Here is a 22,849-nt window from a genome sequence, read left to right as displayed (position 1 = left end):
CACTCTTCCTTTATCATCTCACATCCAGACACTGTGTAAGGACAAACCTGCACAAGCAGAGATACAATCTGGACCTGCGAGCAGAGAGGAACATCCCAGGCATGTAAATCAAGGTCCTATAGAGGCAGAGTATAGCTGAGATGATCCATCTCCCTTCAAGGAGCCCGAGCGGCCGTGCGTCCCCCGGCTGGCGGAGCGGGGCCGGTGCTCGAGTGCCATCTGCTGCTTCGTGCGCCTCCCCAGCTCCTGCAGCCGGGGCCTGGGCTCTGCTGAGCGCGGCTGTGAACGGGACAGGGCACACAGGAAAAAAGCAAACCAGCTTTTCTACACTACAACTCTCACCTCATCATGCGTGGTGTCTTTCTGGCCTCAGGAGGTTCTGCAGGGCTGGGCACCTGCAGCAGGTCACTCTGCCAATCCCTCACCCCGTCCTGCATGGGACACGCCGGTTTGTGCCGCAGAAAAGCGGCTGTGTCACTGTCCCATAGCAGAATTAAGAGCTTCACAAGGCAGCCAAACAGTTCTTCCTGCTCCGACAAAACAACTGTTCCAGGGATGAACAAGAGTCTCCCTTAGGGCTGGGCATCCCCCCACACGGGGGCCAGGAAAGCCAGGCGGGAACGGAAGGCTGGAGCAGTGGGAGATGGTGGAGCTGCCAGGGAAGGTCCCCACAGCAGGCAGAGCTCAGGGGGATGTGAGAGAAGCAGGAGATGCTCAGGCTGCCACTCACGGCTACGAACAAGAACAGCACTCAAGGGCCAGAGCCGTGCTTCAGGCGGACTTGGAGAGCAACACACAACACATCGCACAGAAACGCAGACCCACGGCTCACCAGGAGAGTGCTGCTATCCAGAAATGAGGGCACCTCACTTGAAACAGCACAAAATGACTCTTCAGTGTTCTTGAATCCAAACTGCAGTCAGGGCACAAGAACAGAGTAACATCCCCCAGGCAACATGCAGGGTTTTGAAGCTGGGACATGAAGTGCACAAACCAGAGTCCTTCTGATCCCTCTTCCAGAGGAAGGTTAAAACCTTGGGGTAGTCACAGCTACAGCACAACTCCCACTGCCTTCTCCTGCTTTTCACGAGGATTGAGAATGTTGTGAGAAACATCCAACGCTGCTTTCAGACACCAGAACTCACATCTGGGCGTGCACAGCAGCTTTACAGCCTTGTGTCAGCCGATGGAGGAAAGCTTCCAGCACGTGTTCACCTCAGCAAAGGCTCTGCAGGGTTACAGAGGGTGCAGGGCTCAGGGCCTGCGGGGAGCCAGCACCCCCTGCTCCAGCCTAGGGAGCAAAACTCAGCAGCTTCAGCCTGAGGCAGGACAGGAGGCTGTAAACTCACAGCAGGGCCATTACTCACCTTCCTGGGATGAAGGATGGGCCAGGGAGGCTTTTGGGCAACTTAGAAAACAAACAGGAAACACTTTTCCCACTCACACATAATTAAATTGTGGGACATACTGCCACTGGGGCAGTGAGGAGGACAAATGGCCTCAAACGCTCTCACAGCAGCTCAGAGGGGTTTCTCTGTGAAGCACAGGCATGTGAGGCACCAGGCTCAGCAGTGCTGAGGGGCTGGGACCCGGAGGTGTCAGGGCAAAACTGCTCTTACATTTCCTCTGGCTAAGAGCCCCAAGGCTCTCCTCCAGCTGCCGTCCTCACCCCTGCTGCCCAATGCAGTCAGAATTTTTCCTCTATCATTGCCGTTTTGTTTTTTTTTAACGGGTGGGGAAGGAAGCAGAGGTGACTGAAGCCAAAACACAGCCCCTGAGGCCAAGAACTAAAGGCAAGACACATGTTCTCTAATTCTTGCTCAGCAGCCTCCTACACTCCGGCTTCCCAGGGACAGCACCGAGGATCCAGGTCCCAGGGACCCCATGGATCTGTGATGCAGTAGAATGGAAGGGATAATACAGCTTGCACCTCACTTTCCTTTCTTTTTAGGAAAAGTCTCTGCCAGTGAAGCAGCAGGGATGTGCTGAGCAAGCTCTGGGCTGCACCTGTAGCTGTGGCAAGTAAGCAGCTGAGCTGCTCCTCGTGTCAGTGCTCCACACACCAGTGTCAGAGGGGCTCCCTGCTTGAGGAGCCTTGGAATCAATGTGCCAAAGGGAAATCAGCTCCAGGCTCTGCCAAAGGAGCAGCCCTGGCACTGTAGAGGATGGGGCAGGAAGGTGCTGCTTGCCAAGGGAGGGCTCCTGACCTTCCACCCTGGGCAGGAGGACAAGGGCAGCAGCCATGAGAAGGAGGGCTCCTAGGAAGCACCTCCCATGCGTGGAAAGAGCCTGGAGAGGGGACCTGGGCATGCAGGCGCTGCCGGGCAGGGAGTGCTGAGTGTGCCGCACAGCCCGTGGGAGCTCTCCAGGAGGTTATAAACGAGGCATCTCCAGAGACCTCATTCATTTCACCCGCAATAAAATTACCACTTTCCAAGGGAACAGCCCCTTTGAAGGGCTTCAGTCAAAGCACCCCATGGGACAGCTCAGCTCCACATGCCTGCACTCAGCCTCAGGCCTGAGCCAAGGATTACGGAGCTGCTCGGGGGGCACTGGTGGATTTATGAGCAGCACAACCTGCTCCAAACCCAGCTCAGCCTTGTCCCCGAGGTCTGACAGGGCACAGAGAACCACTGCCACAACCCCTCCATGGCCTTTTTGTGCCTTTTCCAAGAAGTCCATATTCACTACACCCTTCCCCATCTCAGCAAATCCACTCACTTCTGTCCCTAATATAAAAGAAAACCCAAATGTAAAATAGCCTCCCCCCATTTATGTTCCTGTATAGGCTGAGAGTTGTGATTTTACAGAAGAAAGAGCCGAGTATCTGTTACCTGTCAACACCTCCTTATTTCATTTCCTCTCTCCCTGCAATGTTCTATTTTACTGAAGCTTAAAAACCAGGCAGCTCTCAACATAAATAGGGAATGGGATGCTCTTCCACAGTGGAAAACACAGATTTGACAGTGGCAGAGCTCCTCACCCCTGTTGTAGATTCCTGACTTTGACACCTCTCAAAAAAGGGGAAACACTGACATTCAGACAAGTCAAGCTTTGCCATGAACAATAAGCAGCGACACCCCATGGGTGCAGAGCAAGGAGCCCAGGGCTGCTCTAATGGAGGTAGGAAAGGAAGGCTCTTAAGTCATCACAGTTTCACTAAGACGGCTTAAAATTCGAGCTTTAATTGAAATGGAAAGAAACATTCCAAAAGAATGTATTTTTTTATAGATCTGAGTTACCCAATTTCATTTTCCTTGGATGTTACTGCAAACATGAACATTGAATCACAGCATCGAATAGGAGGGAACTCCAAGAAAGGATATAACCATTCCCTAGCAGAGGGGATTAGACTAGAGGCTGGTGTAGGCCACTGTCCAAATGTGCGATGCCCTGGCGTGTCAGCTCACAGGATGTGAGCACATCCTTGAAACACCTGAAGCAGCTCTGAGAACTGACTACATCAACAATTTCTGGCAAGTGTCTCCTCTGCCAGCAATAAATCCCAGCTCAATCCATATCTAATATGATAACATTAGAGGGCATGTCTTTAAGAGCATTAAGTCAGCTTAAATTACTTGAGCAAAATTTTAAATACATAATAGAAATCTAAAAAGAAGCAACAAAAAAAAAATTGAGAGAGAACACCACTGCAAGAGTAATGCCAAGTTGTTACTTTTTTTTTTTTAAACAGATCTGTACAGCAACATAGCAAAGGATGCAGCGATCACAATTCCAACCAGACAGCAACCTAAGGGGACACTAATCCTCGTACAGCAGAGCTGAAACACTCCCAACATTCAGATGCTCCAAATAATTTGGCTACCCTAATGAACTCCAGATCAGTTCTACCTAATAGGACATTTTGGTGTGAAAAAGTTTCTGTAAAGTTCCCTTTGTTTCCAGTGTTTTTCTTGTACAAAATATTACAATGACTTTTTTTAATATATATTTACAGACTTGCACGGCTAGAAAAATATAAACTACAATTGGGCTTGGCAAGCAGTTTCTTTTCTTTAAATACATGACATTTCAGAGCAAAAATTGTAGTGGTAACATCCTGCACTCCAAGCCCCTGCAGGGAGAGCAGATCAAGCCTAAAATCCATGATTGCAGTGAGACACGAGAACGCAACTCTTCCACCTCCCGGCACAAGGAAGACACAAGATGGATGCTGTTTGTGCAGGTTACTGGCACAATACAGAAAAATCCATAACTGAACATTAAATTCCTTAATAACATTCATTAATTTCATAGGCAGGCTGTTAAAAAGAGGACAACCGATGTAACTTTTGGGAAAAGCAGACACTGATTTTGTGGGGCGCGACACAGCCGGAACCAAAGCGTGGTTACCATTGCAGGGGCCTTTGCCTTAAGCCACCCCCAAGGCTTTTAGATTTTTTCCATTTAAATTTTGAGCAGAGGCCAGGGAGGATTTTTTGCTTTAAAGCTACAGTATCTGTCATTATGGCTTTGAACACCCCCTTTCAGGAGATGAGGTATCTGTTCTAGTGAAATGGTAACAGTTGAGCAAAAGGTGTTTCAATGGACCACAAAACTCCGAAGGCAGGCGTGAAGGGCTCTCCTCCAGGGAAGTTGCCAAACCGAATTGTAACAGTGCAAAACAAGATTTTGTCTTCTGTTTTTTCTCTGCAGAAAGAGTTGTCAAGGCATCTAGGACATTGCTAGTAGTCAAGCCACCGAGCAAACCCTCTTTCCACCAGAGTCCTGTTTATTGACACCACCTAAAGGGAAAAAACCCAAAGAGCAGGTAAGTGAACACAAGCCACAGCAACAAACGTGTTCTGCAAGTTCCTAGTCAACAATAAAAGGTTTATGATTAAGGAGTTTTCAGCATGTACATCAATATACCCACCTCATCTCCCATCAAGCTCCACAGCTGTATCAGTGGCAGCCCTGTGACACTGTCATAATTTGTGACCTGGAAACACAGAAAAACATGAGTGTGCAGCAATTCTGGTCCCAATTCACTTGCATGGACAGCTACAGCCACTACCAGAAGCACTTCAGAAGAGGTGAGCACTTCTGGACTGTGAGCAGGTGCTGCCTGCAGAAGTCTCTGGGACATCATCAATGTCCCAGTGTTGCCTCTGGCCAGCTGGAGCCAGATCCCACATGCCCGTGGTGCAAAACCAGTGAGGACTGGCAAAGCAGTGCAGATCCAGGGGACCCCGGATCTGCTGGACACCAGGCCCTGTTGTGCTCTGTAAACCCATCCAGGTTTCCTTCCTCCTGCCTGCATCAGAAACAAGAGGGAATACTCATCCCTTCCCAGCCCCAGGACTTCCCAGGAGCCAGGCTGGCAGCCTGGCTTTGGGTTTTATGTAACAGAGTGCAGGGCAGAGGACACCAGCACTGCCACCAGCAACAAGACTTCTCTAGACATGTGCTGTACCTGCGCTACGAGGACAGCACCTCTGGTCATCTCACTGACAGCGGCATCAGCTTCAGGGGAAAAGTGATCCTCATCTGTGGGCAAAGGAGAGCAGAGAAAACAAATGAGGTCTTTCATGGACTTTAAAGGCCAGAAAGAACTACTGAGCTAATATTCTCTGTCCTCCTACATACACTGGGCCTGAGAACCCTCACAGCCAGCTGATCCCATCCCTAGAGCTGTTGGTTCTGCAGGGAAAGGATGAAGAGCTTCCAACAGCAGCCAGCCATAATTGTGTGGACACAAACAGCTGATCATTCAGGAGGCTTTAAAGACAGCAAAGTACATTCCTGCAGCACCTTGGAGCTGCCATTGGTGTTTTGATCCTCAATAAACTAAGCTCACGTCCCTCAGGGTTGTGCTGACCCTGCACAGAGGGCACTCCTGGCACTGGGAAGCCAAAGTGTCTGTACCACAGGTGCCCAGCACCTGAGCCAAAGACAAAAACCAGCAAACTGAAGTGTTTCTAGGCTGTGACTGACATTCTCCCAGTGCTTGCAGGCCTGGCGTTTCAACACAGAACTTTACAAATCCGTCATTTCAGGAGGAAATTGTCAGGTATTCGTCTGCAGATTAAAAACTGAATTTGCATTTACAACAGCTCTATGACAGAAGAATTAGAGCAGCTACAATTACTGCACCTACACCCTGCCAGTCCTGCCAACTTGCTGCTTAGGACAGTAATTCATTCTCTCCTCCAAGCAGTAAAAAGCCTGGACATTTATCATCTTTCCCCTGGATTCTGACAGGTTATGCCATGCTAGCACATTTAGAAGAATACAATACAATTTTTCCAATCCTTCCTCTTGTCACATCAGAGGCTGCACTGGCAATAGGTGGTAGAAGGTTTAGACAGAATCATGGCTTGGACACATCTGGCATCCATGGAAACCTGCAGGAGAAGGGCCAACAGTACATCAAGAGCTCCATTACCTGGAAGCGGCACCACATTGTCAAGTAAAACTTCTGCTCCTTGGAAGGGTAGTGTTAAAAAATCAGACCTTAAAGAAAAGAGGATCAGAGTAAGAACAGGGCTTTAAATCACTCCTACATTCTTCAATGTGACATTGATTAATCAAATTGCTCTTAAAGGAATTCAGTTTTAAATTAATGACAGTCAAACAAAAAAAAAATAAAAAACAGACAATTCTCCCAGCAATCTAAGAACAGCAATAAATTGTCTGATTAACATGCCAAGGCTGGATCAGGCTCTAAGCAAAACCCACCTCCATCAAGGAGGCTGTGCTGCCTGTCTCCCAGCTCTGGGGCACAATCAAATATTTAATGGGCTTTTGTAAGAAGCCCCTGATCCAACATGGCTGTCCCAGACAGTGGGGTCAGAGAATCGAGAACTGGGAGCTTATTTCTGGCTCATCAATCACTTTGAGGCCTCCTGAAGGCATCCTTTTCCTCAGCTCTCACACTGAAGCACCATTTCCTCTCCCCTTTCTTCAAAAAAGCCTTGCAGGAGCTGGCTGTGCTCCCAAGAAGCCACACTCATTGCTGAGCTGAAACCTTTCCAGCATTTCCCACTTCAGCTGTGGAAAAACCTTTAAGAATTCAAACTGTATAGACTCCTCTAATTAGGATTTGAGGCAGACATGGCCTCAGGCCATGGGAAAGGATCTACAGACCTGATTTGCCTGAGTGTGTCAACCTTCACTTTATCATATCCTCCATAGTCCACGTATTTGAGCTCCACTTCATCGGTCTCCTCGAAGTAGCTGATGACTTGAGCCCGGAGCCATGCCCCATCCAGGCCTGGAGCTGCACAGATAATACCAACTGCAAAACACCAGAGCGCAGAGAAGAAAGGCTCAGGGTAAGTGGATTTCCAAAAATCAGCGCTTCAGGCATGAGCAGAACTGCATGAGCAATTATCTATGGAGAGCCAACAGCATTTCTGAGGCTGCTTCCATCTTTCTCCAACACCCCCCACAGCCCCAGCACAGCAGGCCTGCAGCTGCTACACAGGACTGGTGGGTTTTACTCTCAGCTTTGTCTGCCACAACCAAGCTGCCCTGCCCAGGTACCCAGTTCCCTTCCAGCCTTTGGGCAGTAACAGCAAGGTTTGTCTCCACAAAGGAAGACACAACCCCTTTCCACATGATGCACCCCTCACTTCACACCAGATGCAGACACGGTGACAGACACGGACACAGTGACACTATGAAGGTGTGGGAGCAGCTCCACACTTTGTCAGCAGAAATACCCCAGATGCCAGGTTGATTGGAAATAAGCTGAGACAGGCTTGATCTCACTCTGAATTTCAACATGCAGCTACGTGGCTCGGGAGATACTCCAGGGACAAGCAGGGTAAGAGAGAGCAGAGCAACATCTGTACTCTGGCAGCAGCTTAAAGATGAGATGACACGTGAGCTATCACATCTTCATCCACTGGGAGCTTCCCACGCCTGACTCAGGGACAACAGGTTTGCACAGAAGCCCAGAACTTTCTCAACAGAACAATGTGTGAGCATCCATGACTTGCCTTCTACTGGAGTGGGCAGGGTTGGAATTTCGGGCTGAGAGTAGCAGGCGAACATCTGCTGGTCGAGGCTGCGCAGCACGTGGAACGTGGGGTGCGTGTGCTGCTGCAGGAACATGTGCCCTGCATCCACCTGGTGTGCCACCACCACCTCCACAGTGACTCCATCAGGAAGGAACAGCTGCCATGGGGAGGAAAAAACTGTCACGAATGTTCCTGGCAATGCAAGCTCCAGCCCCAGCACAGCCAGAGCCAGGACTCACCCAGGCAGACACGAGCAGGGAGTGAAGTGGCAGCGGCATTGGCGGAGGGAGGGTGTAGATGTTGGTGAGACACAGCTCTTTGAACTTCTTGCCAATCAGGCTCAGGACTTTCTCTACTTGATGTGAGGTCCCTGGAAGACAAAAATCCTATGAGAAGTCTGTAGCATGGGCATGCTGAGGATATCTCCAGTCCTGTCACTTGAAGAAATACAACTGCCAGGATTGTCCTGCTCTACCTCAACAGTGTAAGTTTTAACAGGTTGCCCAGAGGAGTTTTGAAAAGCACTGGTCTCAGAAGCCACTAAATCAAATAAGTTCCTCGCTCATGTAATTAAGCCCCCGCAACATACACATTAGACCATGAACAGAGACACATTCCACTCACCTTCGATGTGACAGACCTGGGAGTCACGGAAGTAAGGTAGTGTTGAGACATAAATTTTGGCACCAGACGCTTGCCTCAGGTAGCTCATAAACCTCCCCTGTTTGCCAATCAAGCGGCCAACTAATTCCTTCAGGAAAGGGACAAGAAAGCAACAGTCAGGAGAAACGCAGATCAAACATCCCTGTTCTCTGTGGTTTACATCACCCACATTCTCAGTGCCTCTATCACAGGCAGGATAAATACAAGGCAGTGCTGGACCAGTGCAGAGTTCAGCTGGTCTGGGATGAGTCCAGACCAGTAAGCACAGCTCATTTTGATAATTCCCTGCTCTTAATACCTGTGTGCCCCCAAAGCCTCCTGGATGCTACCAAAGGATTGACTCCCACACTGGATGGAAGATAATGGGGAATAACAAGTTCAACAAGCACCACTCCCCTGGGTGTAGCCCTGGAGTGCTGCTTGTTCACAGTTGTACACTGGCTCTTCACTCCTGTGAGTCCTAATGGGAGCAGAATGTTCCAGTCCTCCTGGACTTGCTGCTGATCTCCCTGGAATGGCACAGAGCCAGCACCAGACCAGGAGGTGGCTGTGTAGGGCAGGGCAGGATGGTGAGCAGGCCAGCAGCTGGTTACCTTTGGGACCTCGATTTCCCAGATAACGAAGTCTGGCTTGCTGGATCCTCCTTCCAGCTTCGCGTTCTGGCGAGCCACTGTCTTCCTCATGGCACTGCCACTGTCCACAAAATCCACACTATTTACATCTGAACCTACAAGACAGGCACAAGCATTCAGACAGGAGAAGGGCTGCAGAGTGACACCAGTGCCAGGTATGCCCACTGTGAGGCATAGAAGGGGGCTGCCTTTTGCCCAAATTTGAAGAAATAAGGTGCAAGGGCTGAAGTGTATTTTGGTCCCAAGCCATCAGATTAAACCAGGAACATTTCTGCTTGGGAAAGGGACAAACTCCAACAGCTTCCCCCGACCAGATCTCAGCTACAGCCAGTGTCACATGAGCTTGGTCCTTCCTCCCCATTACCAAGCAGAAGCATGAAGATCCTCACTTGCAAGTATTCAGACCATCCAGTGAAAGACCAAAGAGAAAAATGAACCCAACAGCTGCTTCACATTTGGCACATCTTAATTGGTAACACAGTGCAGAGGCTGAGAAAGGCCAAGGGTGCAGCTGCTGGCATTGGCTTTGTAGGCAAAGGGAAGATTTAAGACTCACAGCCTGGACGTGAATGTCAGCTGGGTGACCTGTTGTCCAACACTGCCACTGTATCAGCTTTTACCTGTATTCCCTTCTCCCCACCCTCAGTGTCTCAGTGCCACCAGGCTCCACAACTCATTCCTGGACCTTCCTGTCACACCAGAATTCACAAGAAGGCAATACCACTCTCTTTCTGGGGTTACTCTCACTAGTGAAAACATTCTGTGGGTTCAGTCCTTCATTGCTGGCAAATTCAAACCCCATGTCTTGCAACAAGCAGCATTCCAACTGCTTTGCAGCAATTACAAGAGACATCCCCTGTCATTAAGGGCTGTTAGCACCACAGGGTCCTACAAAGGATTTTAACATCCATCCCCAAGGTCACACGGGCTAATGTTTTCCCAGACAGCTTTGCACGTACTGTGCCAGGCACACATCATCTAACATCTACAAGGGAAAAGCAACACCGACAGATGGGGGAATCCATGAACATTGCTCCCTGTTGGGATTTCTTGGCATGCATCTGCCCCTCTGAACAAAAAGGCTTCAGGGTAATTGCTGTACAACCAGCTGATTTTATCACAATTCATCAGAGCTCTGCTCTGGCTCCTCCAGCAGCACCTCAGAACCTGCCTCACCTGTCATCAGCAGCCCATAATCAGAGGTAAGCACTCAGGGCTACCCAGAGGTCACCAGAAACCACTGGTATGAGGTCTCACACCTGCAAGGTGCTCCCTCCCCAGCAATGCTCGGTTTTTTGCAGCAGGATTTTTCAGTTCCTTACCTTCTGAGTGATCTCCATCCGTCCCTGGCGCACTGCTGCACTCCTGACTCAGGTCTGGCCCATCCTCTTTCAGAATCCCATTGCTGTAGGGCACTGTGCTGCCCTCGGGCAGCCCTGGAGCAGAGGGGGGCTCCCTTGGTACCAAGCTCCGCTCAGCAGATGTGTCTGGGGCTGAGGATGTGCTCAGTGAGTCCGAGTGCTGGTCTGATGTGACAGACAGCACTGTGCTCTGCAGGGGCTCCTCTACACTTGTCCCACCTCCGGGTGTGTGTGTGCCATACCCAGAGTCCTCCATGGTCAAAGGTGACTCTTCCAGAGAGTTCTCCACATGAGTCCGATCTACTCCTTGGGACTCCCCACACACCCAGCTCTTCACCTGACAGTCCTCTGTGTTTCCCTGAACAGGGCTGGACCAACAGCCGTGTGATGAACAATCTGTTGCACCCTGGCCCTGCTCCTCTGCACTGCTCCCCGCAGCCACGCTCACATTGGCTGCCGTGGCTCCTTCCACAAGCTCCTGATCAGAGGCAGCAACACTCTCCATCCCCAGAGGAGCCTCAGCTTGGCTGGCAGTGGCCTGGCAGAGCCAAGGAGATGCACTGCCTACAGAACCTGACAGCACTTCCTCAGTTGCTGCCAAAATGACCTTGGAAATTATCTGTATTGCTACTTGCTCAATTTTTTCAACTTCCTTGTCCAAACTCACTTCAATCTTTTCTCTTTCCAACTCATCTCCTTTTGGCTGTGTGTCCTTCTGACACACTGGTATAGTACCAGTGATTGACTTGGACATCTCCTCTTCCCTGGACTGCTTTGGACAGGCAGACTCTGAACTCACTGGTAACACACTCACTGCAGAATCCTTGTGACCTGATACAACTTCAGCTTCACTGAGAAAGGCTTGTGGGGCATTGGCTTCTTTCTCCAATCCCAAGCAACAGGCTGTCACAGAGCCACTATCTGACTGCACAATTCCTGACATCTGCTTTTCCTTAGGGGGCTTAAATGAAGACTCATCCGACTGCTCTGTGTTGCAGATGTCCTCCCTGGCTCCCAAAGACTCCTGTGTCAGGAGTGGCTGCTGGCCTTGGTTTGCCCCCAAGCCCTGTCCCAGTGTGTGGCTCAGCACCGCGTTCCGGTCACACTCCGTGCTCTCAGCGAGCAGAGGGAGTGAAGCACAAGCAGGGACACCGCTTCCCCCTTGAGATCCTATTGATTCCAGCTGTTCACTGTCGTCCTCACAGGTGCCAGGCCCAGCTGTCGTTGCAGACAGGTCTGGGAGGTCCCGTGAGAGATCCGGCCCCTCGTGAGCTGGGTGCAGGAGAGAGGGCGTCATTGGTCCTGCGGACAGCAGGGAGGTTGGGGCTGGCTTCTCCAGGCACACCTCTTCCAACAAAGGAGGCAGTCTTCGAGGAACACATGCTTCTGGTTTGGGACATGAATCACTCTCTGACACTTCTTCCCGCTTCTCCCTTTCAATAGCTATTGCTTGTTTGTTGCGATAGCCTGAGTGTTTTTTTCTCCAGGAATAGATCCACCAGCAGCCAAGAAGTGCCAGCACTCCAGGAATGGCATACGGGACGAAATTGCGGAAGCGTAAAGCCATCTTACAGAGCTTCAGCAGTTACACCTAGGAGAAACAGAAATCATGTTAAAATAGCCACAGGGAAGGTGACAGGAAGGCTTAGGTCCTGTCAGTGCCTTGAGGTATTGCAATTAGCATGGTCAGGCTCGTTTTCCAGCTGCTCTAGAAATTCACATCTCTGCTCTGCCAGCACACCGCAGAACAAGATCCTTATCCGAGACTAGGGATATCTGGACATGTCTCATCATTATACTCAATGATTTCACCCTTCCTCATCTCTGCACTTAATTTCCCCCTTGCCTCCTCTGCCTCACAGCTCTGCAGGTCAGTCCTGCCCCCAAGACAGCCTCCAGCACAGCAGGTTCCTCCAGCACCAGGCTGGGCTCACAGCCCAGCTGGACCACAGCACTCCATGGCACAGGCCTGGCACATGGCAGGGCTCCTCAGCTCTCCCCTGGAAAGTTAACACCCCTGAGGGCTCTGGAGTCTGACAACACACACTTCTATAAAGCCTTAGGAATGCAATTCCAAAGTTTATTCTACATCCAAATCCACGGACAGCTGCCACTCCCGACTCAAAAGCTCTCCCTTTTCCTCTGCAAGACCTAGCACCTCTTTCCCACCTGGACACCCAGTCGTGCTCCTTCACTGGCAAGCCTCACCTGGGTCACACGAGGCAGGGCTGCCATGCCTTTCCTTTTCCTTAAGGAAGGTCTGCAACAGGAATGCAAAGCTAAACTGTTACTACATCCCAAACAGCCTTGCTGCAAAGCACTTACAGTTTATATTCTCACTGCACAGGAATTAAAGCAAAACACCATGTGTCTGAGAGTGCTTACACAGACAGGCTTTAATCCAAACAGCCCTCAAGACTTTTGCCAGCAAGCAACAAAAATAAAGATTGTTTTCAGGAGATAGCAAAGTCTTAGAAATGGGAGCCACCCACTGGGAAAGAGCATTATCAGGTTCCTCTTTAGAAGCATAATATTTCTATGACAAGAGAGGACAATCAAGGCAGTTGGCCCCAAGCTCAGTGTGTCTCAACCAAAAAACCCCTTCTGTTATCAGAACTAACACCCCAACCACAGCTCCCTGTGCAACACTCCTTCAGGCCACAATCTCCACAAGGGGCTGATGACACTCTAGCTGAGGGACAAAACCATGCCTCCCTCAGGCTCAAACACAGTGTCAGAGCCTCAGATAATTTCATATTCACCCCAGATTTCTCATCTCCTCCAGCCACACACTCTGTTCCACAGGAGCATCCACACAACTTCACCCACACTAGCTCAGACCCTGCCTTGCTTCCTGCAGGTCCCAGACTCTGAGGCACACAAATGAATGAACGAATAGCAAAAGTGGGAACTAGAAAATTGCTTTTCAATCCCAAATGAGAGGTCAGCTGCAGACACAATTTAGGTTTGGTAATATTCCCAGTCCATCATAAATAAAGCATTTATGTTCTGCACGGGAGACTAGTGTGTTCATCAGACATTTGTATCTGATTAAATAAACTAAATAACTAAGAAGTAACTAAATCCCAGTTACTCCCAGCTGGCTGTATGCAGTCAGTGAGCAGGGCTCACTGCTGAGAGTGAATCCTCTGGTAATGGCAACATCTGGGATCCTGGAATTAAGAAACCAACAAACCTATGCAATACTGTGGCTGTTCTGTGTTTGGAAGCTAGCAAACAGAAAGGGTAAAGTCTGTCACGAGACAAAAGGTCCCCCTTTATGCTGCCCAGCACAATGGCACATTGTGAGCTGTGAGTGCTCATCTGCTGCGTGCCCAAGTTGTTGTAATTAACGCAGAACTGCCCTACAAGCTGTCTCTCAGGCATACTACAAACCAAAATTAAAGTAGCTCACATAAGTCCATTCCCAGCAAGCATTCCCAATTAAACAGACAGCCCTATTATTATCTGATTTCCTACTAAGTTGCACCAACTGTCCACACCATAGTCCCACACAAGTCTGCAGCACAGGGAGACAGTTGCAGGATGCCCCAGTGGGACAAGACTGTCCTAAAGTCTGGCAGACAAAACAGTTCTGAGTCATTCTGAACATTATCATCATTTAGGATAAAGATCTTCAGATCCTCTGTGATACCTGGATGAGTGGGGACTGCTGGATTAGCTGACAGCTCCTTGCAACACTCATTTGATTTCATGTTTTTGATTTATTATTTTAGCCAGAGCATCATCACTACCAGGATCATGTTAAATGGGAATTCCACATCCTCCCATCAGTCAGAGCAGGCTGAAAGGCAGTGGCTCTGCACGAGATGACAGCAGACATCCCGGAGTGCTGGGTTGGCTGGGGAACAGCTCAACACCAACAAACATCTCCTTACACAGACCTGCCAGGAAGGCTCTGTCAGCCGGATCTTGCTGTGCTGGTCACAACCCAGCTGCGTGCAATGCCTGAGGTCAGCAGATCAAACCTGCCCATCCCAAGGGCTGTGACACTGCTCCTCCTCCGCTTCCCCCCCAGGAGAACTCCAAAAGCCCACAGCCACTTCCCAACCTGTCCCAGAGCAACCAAGCCACCTCCTCCCTGCTGCCGATCTGACAGCCAGCTCAGGACTGCAGTGGCAACGAGATCACTTTTAACACGTTGGAGGAAGAAAGCCTGGGATTTTCCTGCCAGCAGCAGGACAGAAAATGGCAAACTGTCAAATCACATGCCCTCAAGCACTGCCAAGCGAGAGGGAGCCCGGCCCAGCAGGCCCCGTGCTCTCTGGGCAGGAGGAGCCAGCTGGGAAATGCAGCAGCTCCAGAGGCTTTGGGCAGGAGAGGAGCAGCCTGCAGGAGCAAGAACCCCCAGAAAACGCTGGATCTCCAGCACCATTCCCAAGAGGCAGGGCCCCAACAGTCCTGCACCAAAAATAGCGTGGAGCTCACGCACTGTATGCACCCACCCCAGCACCAGCCACTTCCACTTCCCTCTGGCACGCCGGGAATCCAGCCTAAATGTCACACCTTGTATCATGGGGCTGGAGAGCTGCTGCTAGGGTATGAGACTTCTCCAACCCGCTAAATAAACCCCACAGCATGTCAGGATGGGATCAAGGCACCAAGGGGAGAGTAGGGGTCAGTCAACTCTCCAAGTCTGCGTCCTGACTTGATTTATGGAAAACTGCTGGTGAAGAGCAAGGAGATGAAGACAAGAAAGAACGCACATATTACCTACCTGAGAAAAAAGCCAAGGGCAGCCAATTCACTCTACTAATTTACATTAGGGTCCCAGAGCAGTTCTAAGCCACCTTGTTTCCTGGCCAGGACACAGAGCCCTCAGAACTCACAGCCTTATAAGGTCAGAAATGTTTGCAGCACGAGGTTCCCAGGGACGCCAGATAATTCATTCTCCAGGTCCAAGACGAGTTCAGCAAGCACTTGCTCAGAATTTCAGGGTTTTCTACACACAAGGAGGTCTGTTCTGAAGCTGAGCTGCTTTGAATCTCCACCAGGAGAGAGGCCAGGATGACTCCCAAGTGACTGAACCCCCATGCTCTGCAGGGACGTACCCTCAGCCGGTCCTGGCTCCTCTGCTTCCCTCTGCCCCTGCACTTGAGAGGTTTCCAAACTCTGAAAGCTGAGGAAATCAAGGCTGGAATTAAAGCCCGTCCTAAAGGATCACAGAGCAAATTGGAAATGCAGCTTCAACAGCAAGGCCAGGATGCCTTCAGATAAACCCTGTAGTTAGTGAAGCAGCACTTGGGAAATAAATACTATCTGGGTGAAAGAGAACTGGACAGGCTGGCACGGTTCAAACTAAATGGGACCACGTGGGCTCTTAAATTTTTCCATGCTAAAAATAACTGGTAGCACATGCTCTGCCTTATAGGAGGCATAAGAACAGGGGTTAACAAAAACCTAAGGAACTGGAGGCCCTACTGTTAAGATTAAAGTAAGAAAAATTGCTGCACTGAAACAGACGTAAGGACTTACATAACCCATCCTTGGCATGAGGCATATTTTCATCGAAAGCTGAACTGGCACGTGGCACTGCTTTATCTAACTGCAGCTTCTTTGTGCTTCATACAAGATGAAAGAGGCAGAGCATCCCCAGCGAAGGGACCTCCTGCCAGGTCCTGTTGCAGCACATGCTCCCAGCTGTTCCAGCTGCAGCACACAAGGGGTTTTCTCCCAGGCAGGTCAGCAGCAGCCCTGGGCCTGAGCTTACAGGAGGGAGCTGTGAAGCCACAGCAGCCTGCCAGCCTTTGCATCACACTCTCTGGATCACCAGGGTGTCACTTGGCCACCAGATTCCACAACCTCCCCAGTCCTCTCCCCGGCCAGCCTGGAGCACCCCCATCAAACCCAACACCACCCAGAGCCAGCAGCTCAGACTGTATGACTCAGGTGCTACAAACACCCAGAGACAGGTAGGAGCCAGGCCAGCAAGATCTCCAGCTGGGTGGCACTTACTTTAAAAGAAGCCAACAGGGAAGTCTCCCTGCACTTAGCTAATTAAAGGCAAGTGCTCTGCAGCAATTTCTGCTTCAAACAGTAGCACTGAAAGACTGGAACAGCAAGAGATATCCCTTAAGCAACACCACCTTTTCACAGCCCAATGAACGTGGGCTATGAGCCCAAGAAACAGGCTCCTCTCTGAATGAAAACCACCAATGAAGCCACTCCACAACCTTAGAATATTTAAGAACCAGCAGTCTCCTATTTGCAAAAGGATAAATTGTGACTTAAAAGGCTGAGAAAGCTGGTTGATGTAGAATTAAACTAGTGCTCTGGAACAAGGAACACCACTAACACCAGGCTGTCTTTTATCTCTGAGATAAAAACTGCTTTCAGTGTAATCAGCATCAGTGCTGCTCCTACAAGAGCTCAGTCCCCCCTCACAGCTGGAGCTGCCACACTGACTGTTGGTTCTGTGTGCTTTCTCCCACTCAGCAGCCCAAGCCTGGCCAGCACAGCTCCCGCAGCAGCCTTTGGATCAGTGCAAACAAACAGGACTCGGAACAATTCCTATTTATTTCCACACTTAGAGCTTTACAATAAAAAGCATCAGCTTGGCCAACCTGAAGGGTTTTTTTAGTAGATGTTTTGGAAATTATCAAGAAGCTCACAAGGACACAAACACTGAGCCCCAGCAACCCTCAGCAGTGCTCTCATGGACTCAGGCAGGGCCTTGAGTGCTCTTGCTCTGCAGGAATGTACAGTTTGTAATTAACATTAACCCTATCAGGTTATTGAGCTCTGTACTGCTCTTGATATCTTATTACTTCCCGCTCCAGTTGTTTCATTATTTATAGGTTCCTCACCTAAGTTAGTGTCTCCCTGTGAATCCTCTACTGGAGAGGGAGACAAGAGAGCTTTTCCTCCACTTTCCCAGAAAAGTCTTTCAGATACTCGAGCAAACTTCAAAAACTGCTTCTGCACCACTTTGCCTGTACCCCCACTGTACAGGCAAAGCAGCTGTTATTACCTTTATAACCTATCAATACATTACAAAAATCATGATTTGGGAAAAGTTTTATCATCTTTTCATTCTTTCTGCATTTTCACTCAGGCTGGAGAACAGAACATATTATTTTCCAGAATTTCAGAATAAATACATTCAATACTCAGCCTTTTGTGTATCCTTCTACATAAGGAAGCCAATGCAGCCCTTGCCATGGGTAACACCGTGTAGTGGCCACTACATGTACAGCTTATAAGTGAAAATTTAAAAGCAGCCACTGGAGTCAGACGCCTGGCATCTGTATCAATTTCCACAAAGCAGAGACTAAACTAACAAAGGACTTCCAATATACTCTGCACAGGAGACAAAAAACAAGCTTGAATTTTCAAGGAGACAGAGCAGGAAGGTTTACAGCAAACACACTGATAGGGCAGCAAGAGCCAGGAGCAGCAAAGACCAAACAGCTCCCCAAGTATCTGGGGAGCAGCAGCAGCTCTGCTCACGGGATGTTTGCTGGGCACAGCCACAAGACCTTGACAAACAGCTTCCCAAAACAAGAACTGGACTAGGCTTAGGCAAAAAAGCAAAAAGCACTGGAGTCTGATTGGAAGCCTTGTGGCCAAGGCTCGGCTTGGGGAGAAATTGCAGAAGCACTCAGAGAGGGAGGACAGTAAACATCAGTGAGGAGGCCGCCCTGTATTCACCTGTGCTGGAAGGGAACAGCAAAGGCTTCACTGAGAGCCACTCATGGTGAATGAGCAGGAAGACACTTGTGTGCATGAACAAGGGCTATGAGGAGTGGCACAGCACACTCCAACCTGACCAGAGAGATCACATCACTGTGCTCCACACCACCCCAGCACCCCTGAGCCCTGCCCAAAGCACTCGAGGGGCAGCTCACACCCAGCAGAACTCGGGCTACTCTCCTCAGCTTTTCTTAAAAGGCAAAGTCAGGACACAGATCAAGTGTCCTTCCTACAGCCACGTGGAGCTGGAGGAAACACAAGGAATGGAACAGGTATTCCACCTGGAGAAATGGGAGCCCACCCTCCACTTGAAATACTAAAGGGAAGGGATGCGCTAATTTTCCCTGCACCCCTGAACACCAAGGAATTCTTCCCAACCCTACATTTGAACAAGAAACCAAATACAAGCCCAAGTTCATAACAAAAGAGGCTCCTCTATAAGGAAAGCACAGGGTGAGAACCTTGAGATTCATGTGATATACATTGCAATCCTTGTCCCAGACAAAGTTCCCAATTCCCAGGTTCATTCCCAAGCAAAGCTAAGGCCTCTGATACCAGAGGCACATGAAAATTATGAACTTCTGCCAGAAACTGCTGCTATTTATACCCAGAGTCAAAAACCAGCCACAGCACATGGCAAGTTCCTCATCCTCAGTGCCAGGTGGCAGCAGAGGTCAAAGGCAATCCCAACCAGGACAGGTCTGCAGCAGTGATTTGTATGCTCAAGAACGACTTTAAATGATCTTTTATAAAATATTCATCTCTGCTAACAGTAATGTACAGGACCCAAAAATCCAGTCAGCTTCCAGCCAACAAATCCCACTTAGTGGACAATAAAAAAACGTACAGTAAACCAGCTAAAGATAGACTATTTGAAAAAGCAGTTTGGGACATGCAATATCTCCCCTTCTAGCAATCCCCATGAGAAGCAAATGCAACAGCTTCAATTTCCAGGAAATATTAAACACCTGCTGAATAAAATAGCTTTTTCTGAATGTCTGAGCATGGCTGCCTGAAGTTAATCATCACGTCATGAAATCTAACCAGCCATTTGCATTAAGAGCTCCACAGAAGCACTGCAGTTAGAAATCAAGATTTTAAAAAGGCTAATCATTAGATCTGAAACATGAAACAATTATAAGTAATTAATGCTGAAATTAATGCTTTTTATTAGCTCTAGATGTTGCTAGGGGCAACTGGGATACCAGCCCTGATCCTATTACAGGCTCTCTGGACGCTAGAAATAACTTAAATAATTTTTTCACATCAGTTAAGTGCACACGAACGATGAGAGGCACAGATAAGTGGGCTATGTTGCTTTAAAAGCATTATGCTCTTCAGATAACTGCTCCTGCAGAAGTGCACTTGCTCTCCAATCCCCCTGCAGCCAGCCTGCAATGTTTTCGAAGAGAAGAGAGTCTCAGCCATCACAAATCAAACTGCTGCTGGCTCTGAGAGCTTTGGCTGCACTCCTGCAGCAAACTCCTGTCACAGTTAACTCCATAGGGAATCTGCACCTCTGGGAACAGACAAACCGTGGTGGATCCGAGCTGCAGGTCCTGTCACCTCACACCCTGGGCACTGAGGGCATTCCTGTTCCTTCAGTTCAGACATTGTGGAGTGCCTCGGTTAAAGCCAAGGCTTTCTAGGCAGTTCAGAATTTTCAGTATCAGTATCTCAAAGCATCTCCAGCATTCTTTAAGAAGGAATCTGGCTCCTAGGATGGGTTTCTAAACCAAGGGTGAATAAGGAGAGCACTCCCAAGTACAAAACAGCTACTAACACACTTAACAACTGAGTTCCTGCACTGCCATCCACACAGACCCTGCAGCCCCAAGATATCATTAGTTTCATGTCTGAGAGCAAACAGCCTGATGTAGAAGACACTGCTACAATTGTGGTGAGAGATTGACCTGCAAAAACCCCATGAGAGCTTTTAAAAGTCCTTCAAGAGCTCAATGAAACACTTAAGCAGAAGCTGAGGGACTGTCAGGTGAGCAAGACCAGGACAGGAATCTATGCATGAATGGACTCCAGTGGATTCTATCCTACTTTAAGCACTGCTCAAGCTCTACAGGCTTCTCTCTGGAAGAAGGAATTGTCACTTCTTGAGACTTGTCATTTCCTCCAATGCATTTGCACTGTGCAGCACAAGCAAGAACACCAGGGGATTGAGAATGAGACACACAGAGTGAGGCTGTGCTGCCTTTTTCCAGAGTCACAGGGCCATACGCATCACTAGAAGACAGGTACAGCAGGTCAGCAGGTCACTGCCTAGTCCTTCACCCCTTACACAAGCACCTCATTAAAGAACGAGGAGGTTAAATGACCTGAACTGGGTCACACAGTGATGCCAGCAGAGGAGCAAGCTCTGTTCAGCTGCTCTGCCAGCTCTGGCCCAAGCGCTCCCGAGGAGAGGTCCGGTCCCAGGGAGCTGCGCTACACTCCCACACTCCACGTGTTGCCCGGCTGTGCTCAGTAGATCATTCACAGCCACAAAGCCAATGGCACACAGCAAAATGACACCAGCGCTGCACCGTCCCCAGCAACAGCCGCTTCCTCCCACCTGAGACAAAGTCCACGGGCCCGATAACGCTCGGCAGGTGCAGCACAACCCCGGCAACACAGGAAGGCCCGATTTCTGCCATCCCACAGCCCCTGACTTTTCCCAACAGATGGGCTGCAGCCAAATGCAGCTTTTGGTGCTGTTTCCTGCTATTATGGATAACATCCATGAAGAGGATGCCCTTGCTGAGATACTTGTCCATTCTGTGGCCATTGCCTCATGGAATTACTGGACTGTAGTAAAGAACTCGGCCAGGCACAGATTAAGTTGTCCATTTCTGGAACAGGAGTAACTTAGATCTCCCTTGCTTCAATCAGGGGGAAGAAGAGCGAGGAAACAACAAGGATTCTCCCAGAGAAGCAAAGCTACAACATCACTTCCTCAATAGCAATATAATTGAATTCCTTTGCTCCCGCCTATATTCCATGCTGGCTTACAAACAAAAGGAGTCACTACAGTACATTAAAAGTTTTGCTAATAACAGTTTTTACGGCCATTACCATAACACAGGCGAGGCTCGCCAGACCAGACACAGCAGACAGCACAAGGTGCCTTCATCGTCACTGCGGGTCTGCACCGCCCGTGCCATCTCCCGCCCTCGCGTCAGGCAGCCACGGCCGCAGCACTCTCCTCAGAACGGGCGAACCGACCCGGCCGGGAAACCGCGAGCAGAACATGCAACTGCACCGCAGGGCCCAGCGCGGCCGCTCACCGCCCCGCATCCCGACCCGCACGGCCCCCGCCCGCCGGGCGCTGCGGCACGGCCGGCCCCGGCCGCGGCCCCGCGGTCACGGCGGGGCCCGAGCGCTGACCTTGGGCCGCGGGAGCGCTCCCGCCACGGCCCGCGCGGGGGCCGGGGGAGGCACGGCCGGGAGCGCGGCGGCGGAGCACCCTCAGCTCGCCCCGCAGCGCCGCCGCTGACAGCCACGGCCGCGGGCCCCGCCACTCCGCCAGCGGGCGGGCAGCGGCCCAGGGCAGTACTCACGGATGTTCCGGCGCGGCAGCAGGGCCCGGAGCGGTACCGGGCCCGGTCCGGAGCGGAACCGGTGCCGCCCCACGTGCCCCGGCCGGGCCGCCCGGCTCGGACATGCAGCGACACCGCCCCGCCCCACCCCGCCCCTCTCGCGAGAGCCCCGCGTCCCGCGAGAGCCCCACGCGCGCGCAGCCCCGCCCCGCGCCCTGAGGGAGCGGAGCCGCCACAGCCCCGGTATCGTTCCCGCGGCCCGGGGAGCGCCCCGGCCGGTGTCGTTCCCGCGGCTGAGGCTTGGGGAGAGCTTCGGCCGGCGTCGTTCTCGTGGCCGAGGCCGGGGAAAGTCCAGACGCGCCGCCTCTCTCCCCCCCTCCTTCTCCCGCGGTAGTGGCGGGATGGGTGCAGACAGGCCCTGTGGGGCCTCCGAGGCCCAGCCCGGCTCTCATCCCGGGCCTCTCCCGGCCGCTGCCCTGGTGGGGTTTGTTTCCCACAACCCCGCCAGTCCCCGTAGCTTCGCTCCCTGTCTGGCCCGGGCTTTCTGCCGGGTGGCCCGGTCGAGCCTTGGGCACTTCCACAAATCGCTGGGGATGGCTCCTGTCGCTGCTGCGGCACCCTCCGCCTGCCCGGCTCTGCTGGGATCATCGGGCTCGGCCCCGGAGCCAAAGCACTTCATTGCCTGCTAACACAGCCAGACATGCAAACAGGTGATTCTGAGCTTTAGATACAGTTCTACACAAACGTTTGGCTGGTGGTGACACATTAGTGAGCAAATATTAGCCAGAAGCTAGGAGCAATGGATTGGAACAGCAAGGCTGAACTAGAATGAGAAATGCAAATCTGTGTTCAGCAAGGTTATTGCTCAGCTGCTGCAGCACCAAATTGGAATTAACCAAGACTTTCCATGTTATTGTGTAAGACTTGTGACATGTCCCTGCCATGGCTTTTGACATCCTTGCAGAAGATCCAGTGTGTAAATG

At 50.6% G+C, this 22,849-nt stretch overlaps 1 protein-coding gene across 4 annotated transcripts; it reads right to left on the bottom strand.

The window, feature by feature from the left end:
* Window positions 1–3,659: 3,659 nt before the first annotated feature.
* Window positions 3,660–22,017, bottom strand: AKAP1 (A-kinase anchoring protein 1). 4 transcript variants are annotated; one of them, XM_005525665.3, is made up of 11 exons: window positions 21,888–22,017; window positions 10,585–12,214; window positions 9,224–9,357; window positions 8,592–8,718; window positions 8,207–8,337; window positions 7,947–8,124; window positions 7,090–7,240; window positions 6,389–6,456; window positions 5,417–5,490; window positions 4,877–4,942; window positions 3,660–4,745 (listed from the first exon to the last, which is right to left on the bottom strand). In XM_005525665.3, exons 2-11 carry the CDS (start codon window positions 12,188–12,190, stop codon window positions 4,686–4,688), a joined length of 2,595 nt encoding a protein of 864 aa, XP_005525722.2. In that variant the 5' UTR covers window positions 12,191–12,214; window positions 21,888–22,017; the 3' UTR covers window positions 3,660–4,685. The 4 variants fall into 4 exon arrangements, with proteins under 4 accessions (XP_005525722.2, XP_014110572.2, XP_014110571.2 ...); XM_014255097.2 differs by lacking the exon at window positions 21,888–22,017 and adding an exon at window positions 21,403–21,524; XM_014255096.2 differs by lacking the exon at window positions 21,888–22,017 and adding an exon at window positions 15,362–15,861.
* Between the last annotated feature and the right edge of the window lie 832 nt (window positions 22,018–22,849).

This window comes from Pseudopodoces humilis, chromosome 23 (genome assembly GCF_049639895.1).
Source record: "Pseudopodoces humilis isolate 2021_Gansu_Grassland_sample_001 chromosome 23, ASM4963989v1, whole genome shotgun sequence".
Taxonomy (NCBI): Eukaryota; Metazoa; Chordata; class Aves; order Passeriformes; family Paridae; genus Pseudopodoces; species Pseudopodoces humilis.
The sequence above is the reverse complement of the archived record's forward strand: the minus strand, read 5'-3'. Positions and strand labels throughout refer to the sequence as shown.

What these genes read in the sequence shown, in the direction of transcription:
- AKAP1 (XM_005525665.3), bottom strand. Translation starts at nt 12,190, where the DNA reads ATGGCTTTACGCTTCCGCAATTTCGTCCCGTATGCCATTCCTGGAGTG. An exon ending in GGATGGAGATCACTCAGAAG is followed by an intron (nt 9,358 to 10,584) that starts GTAAGGAACTGA and finishes CCTGTCTTGTAG; the next exon opens with GTTCAGATGTAAATAGTGTG. An exon ending in GGGAAATCGAGGTCCCAAAG is followed by an intron (nt 8,719 to 9,223) that starts GTAACCAGCTGC and finishes CCTTTCCTGAAG; the next exon opens with GAATTAGTTGGCCGCTTGAT.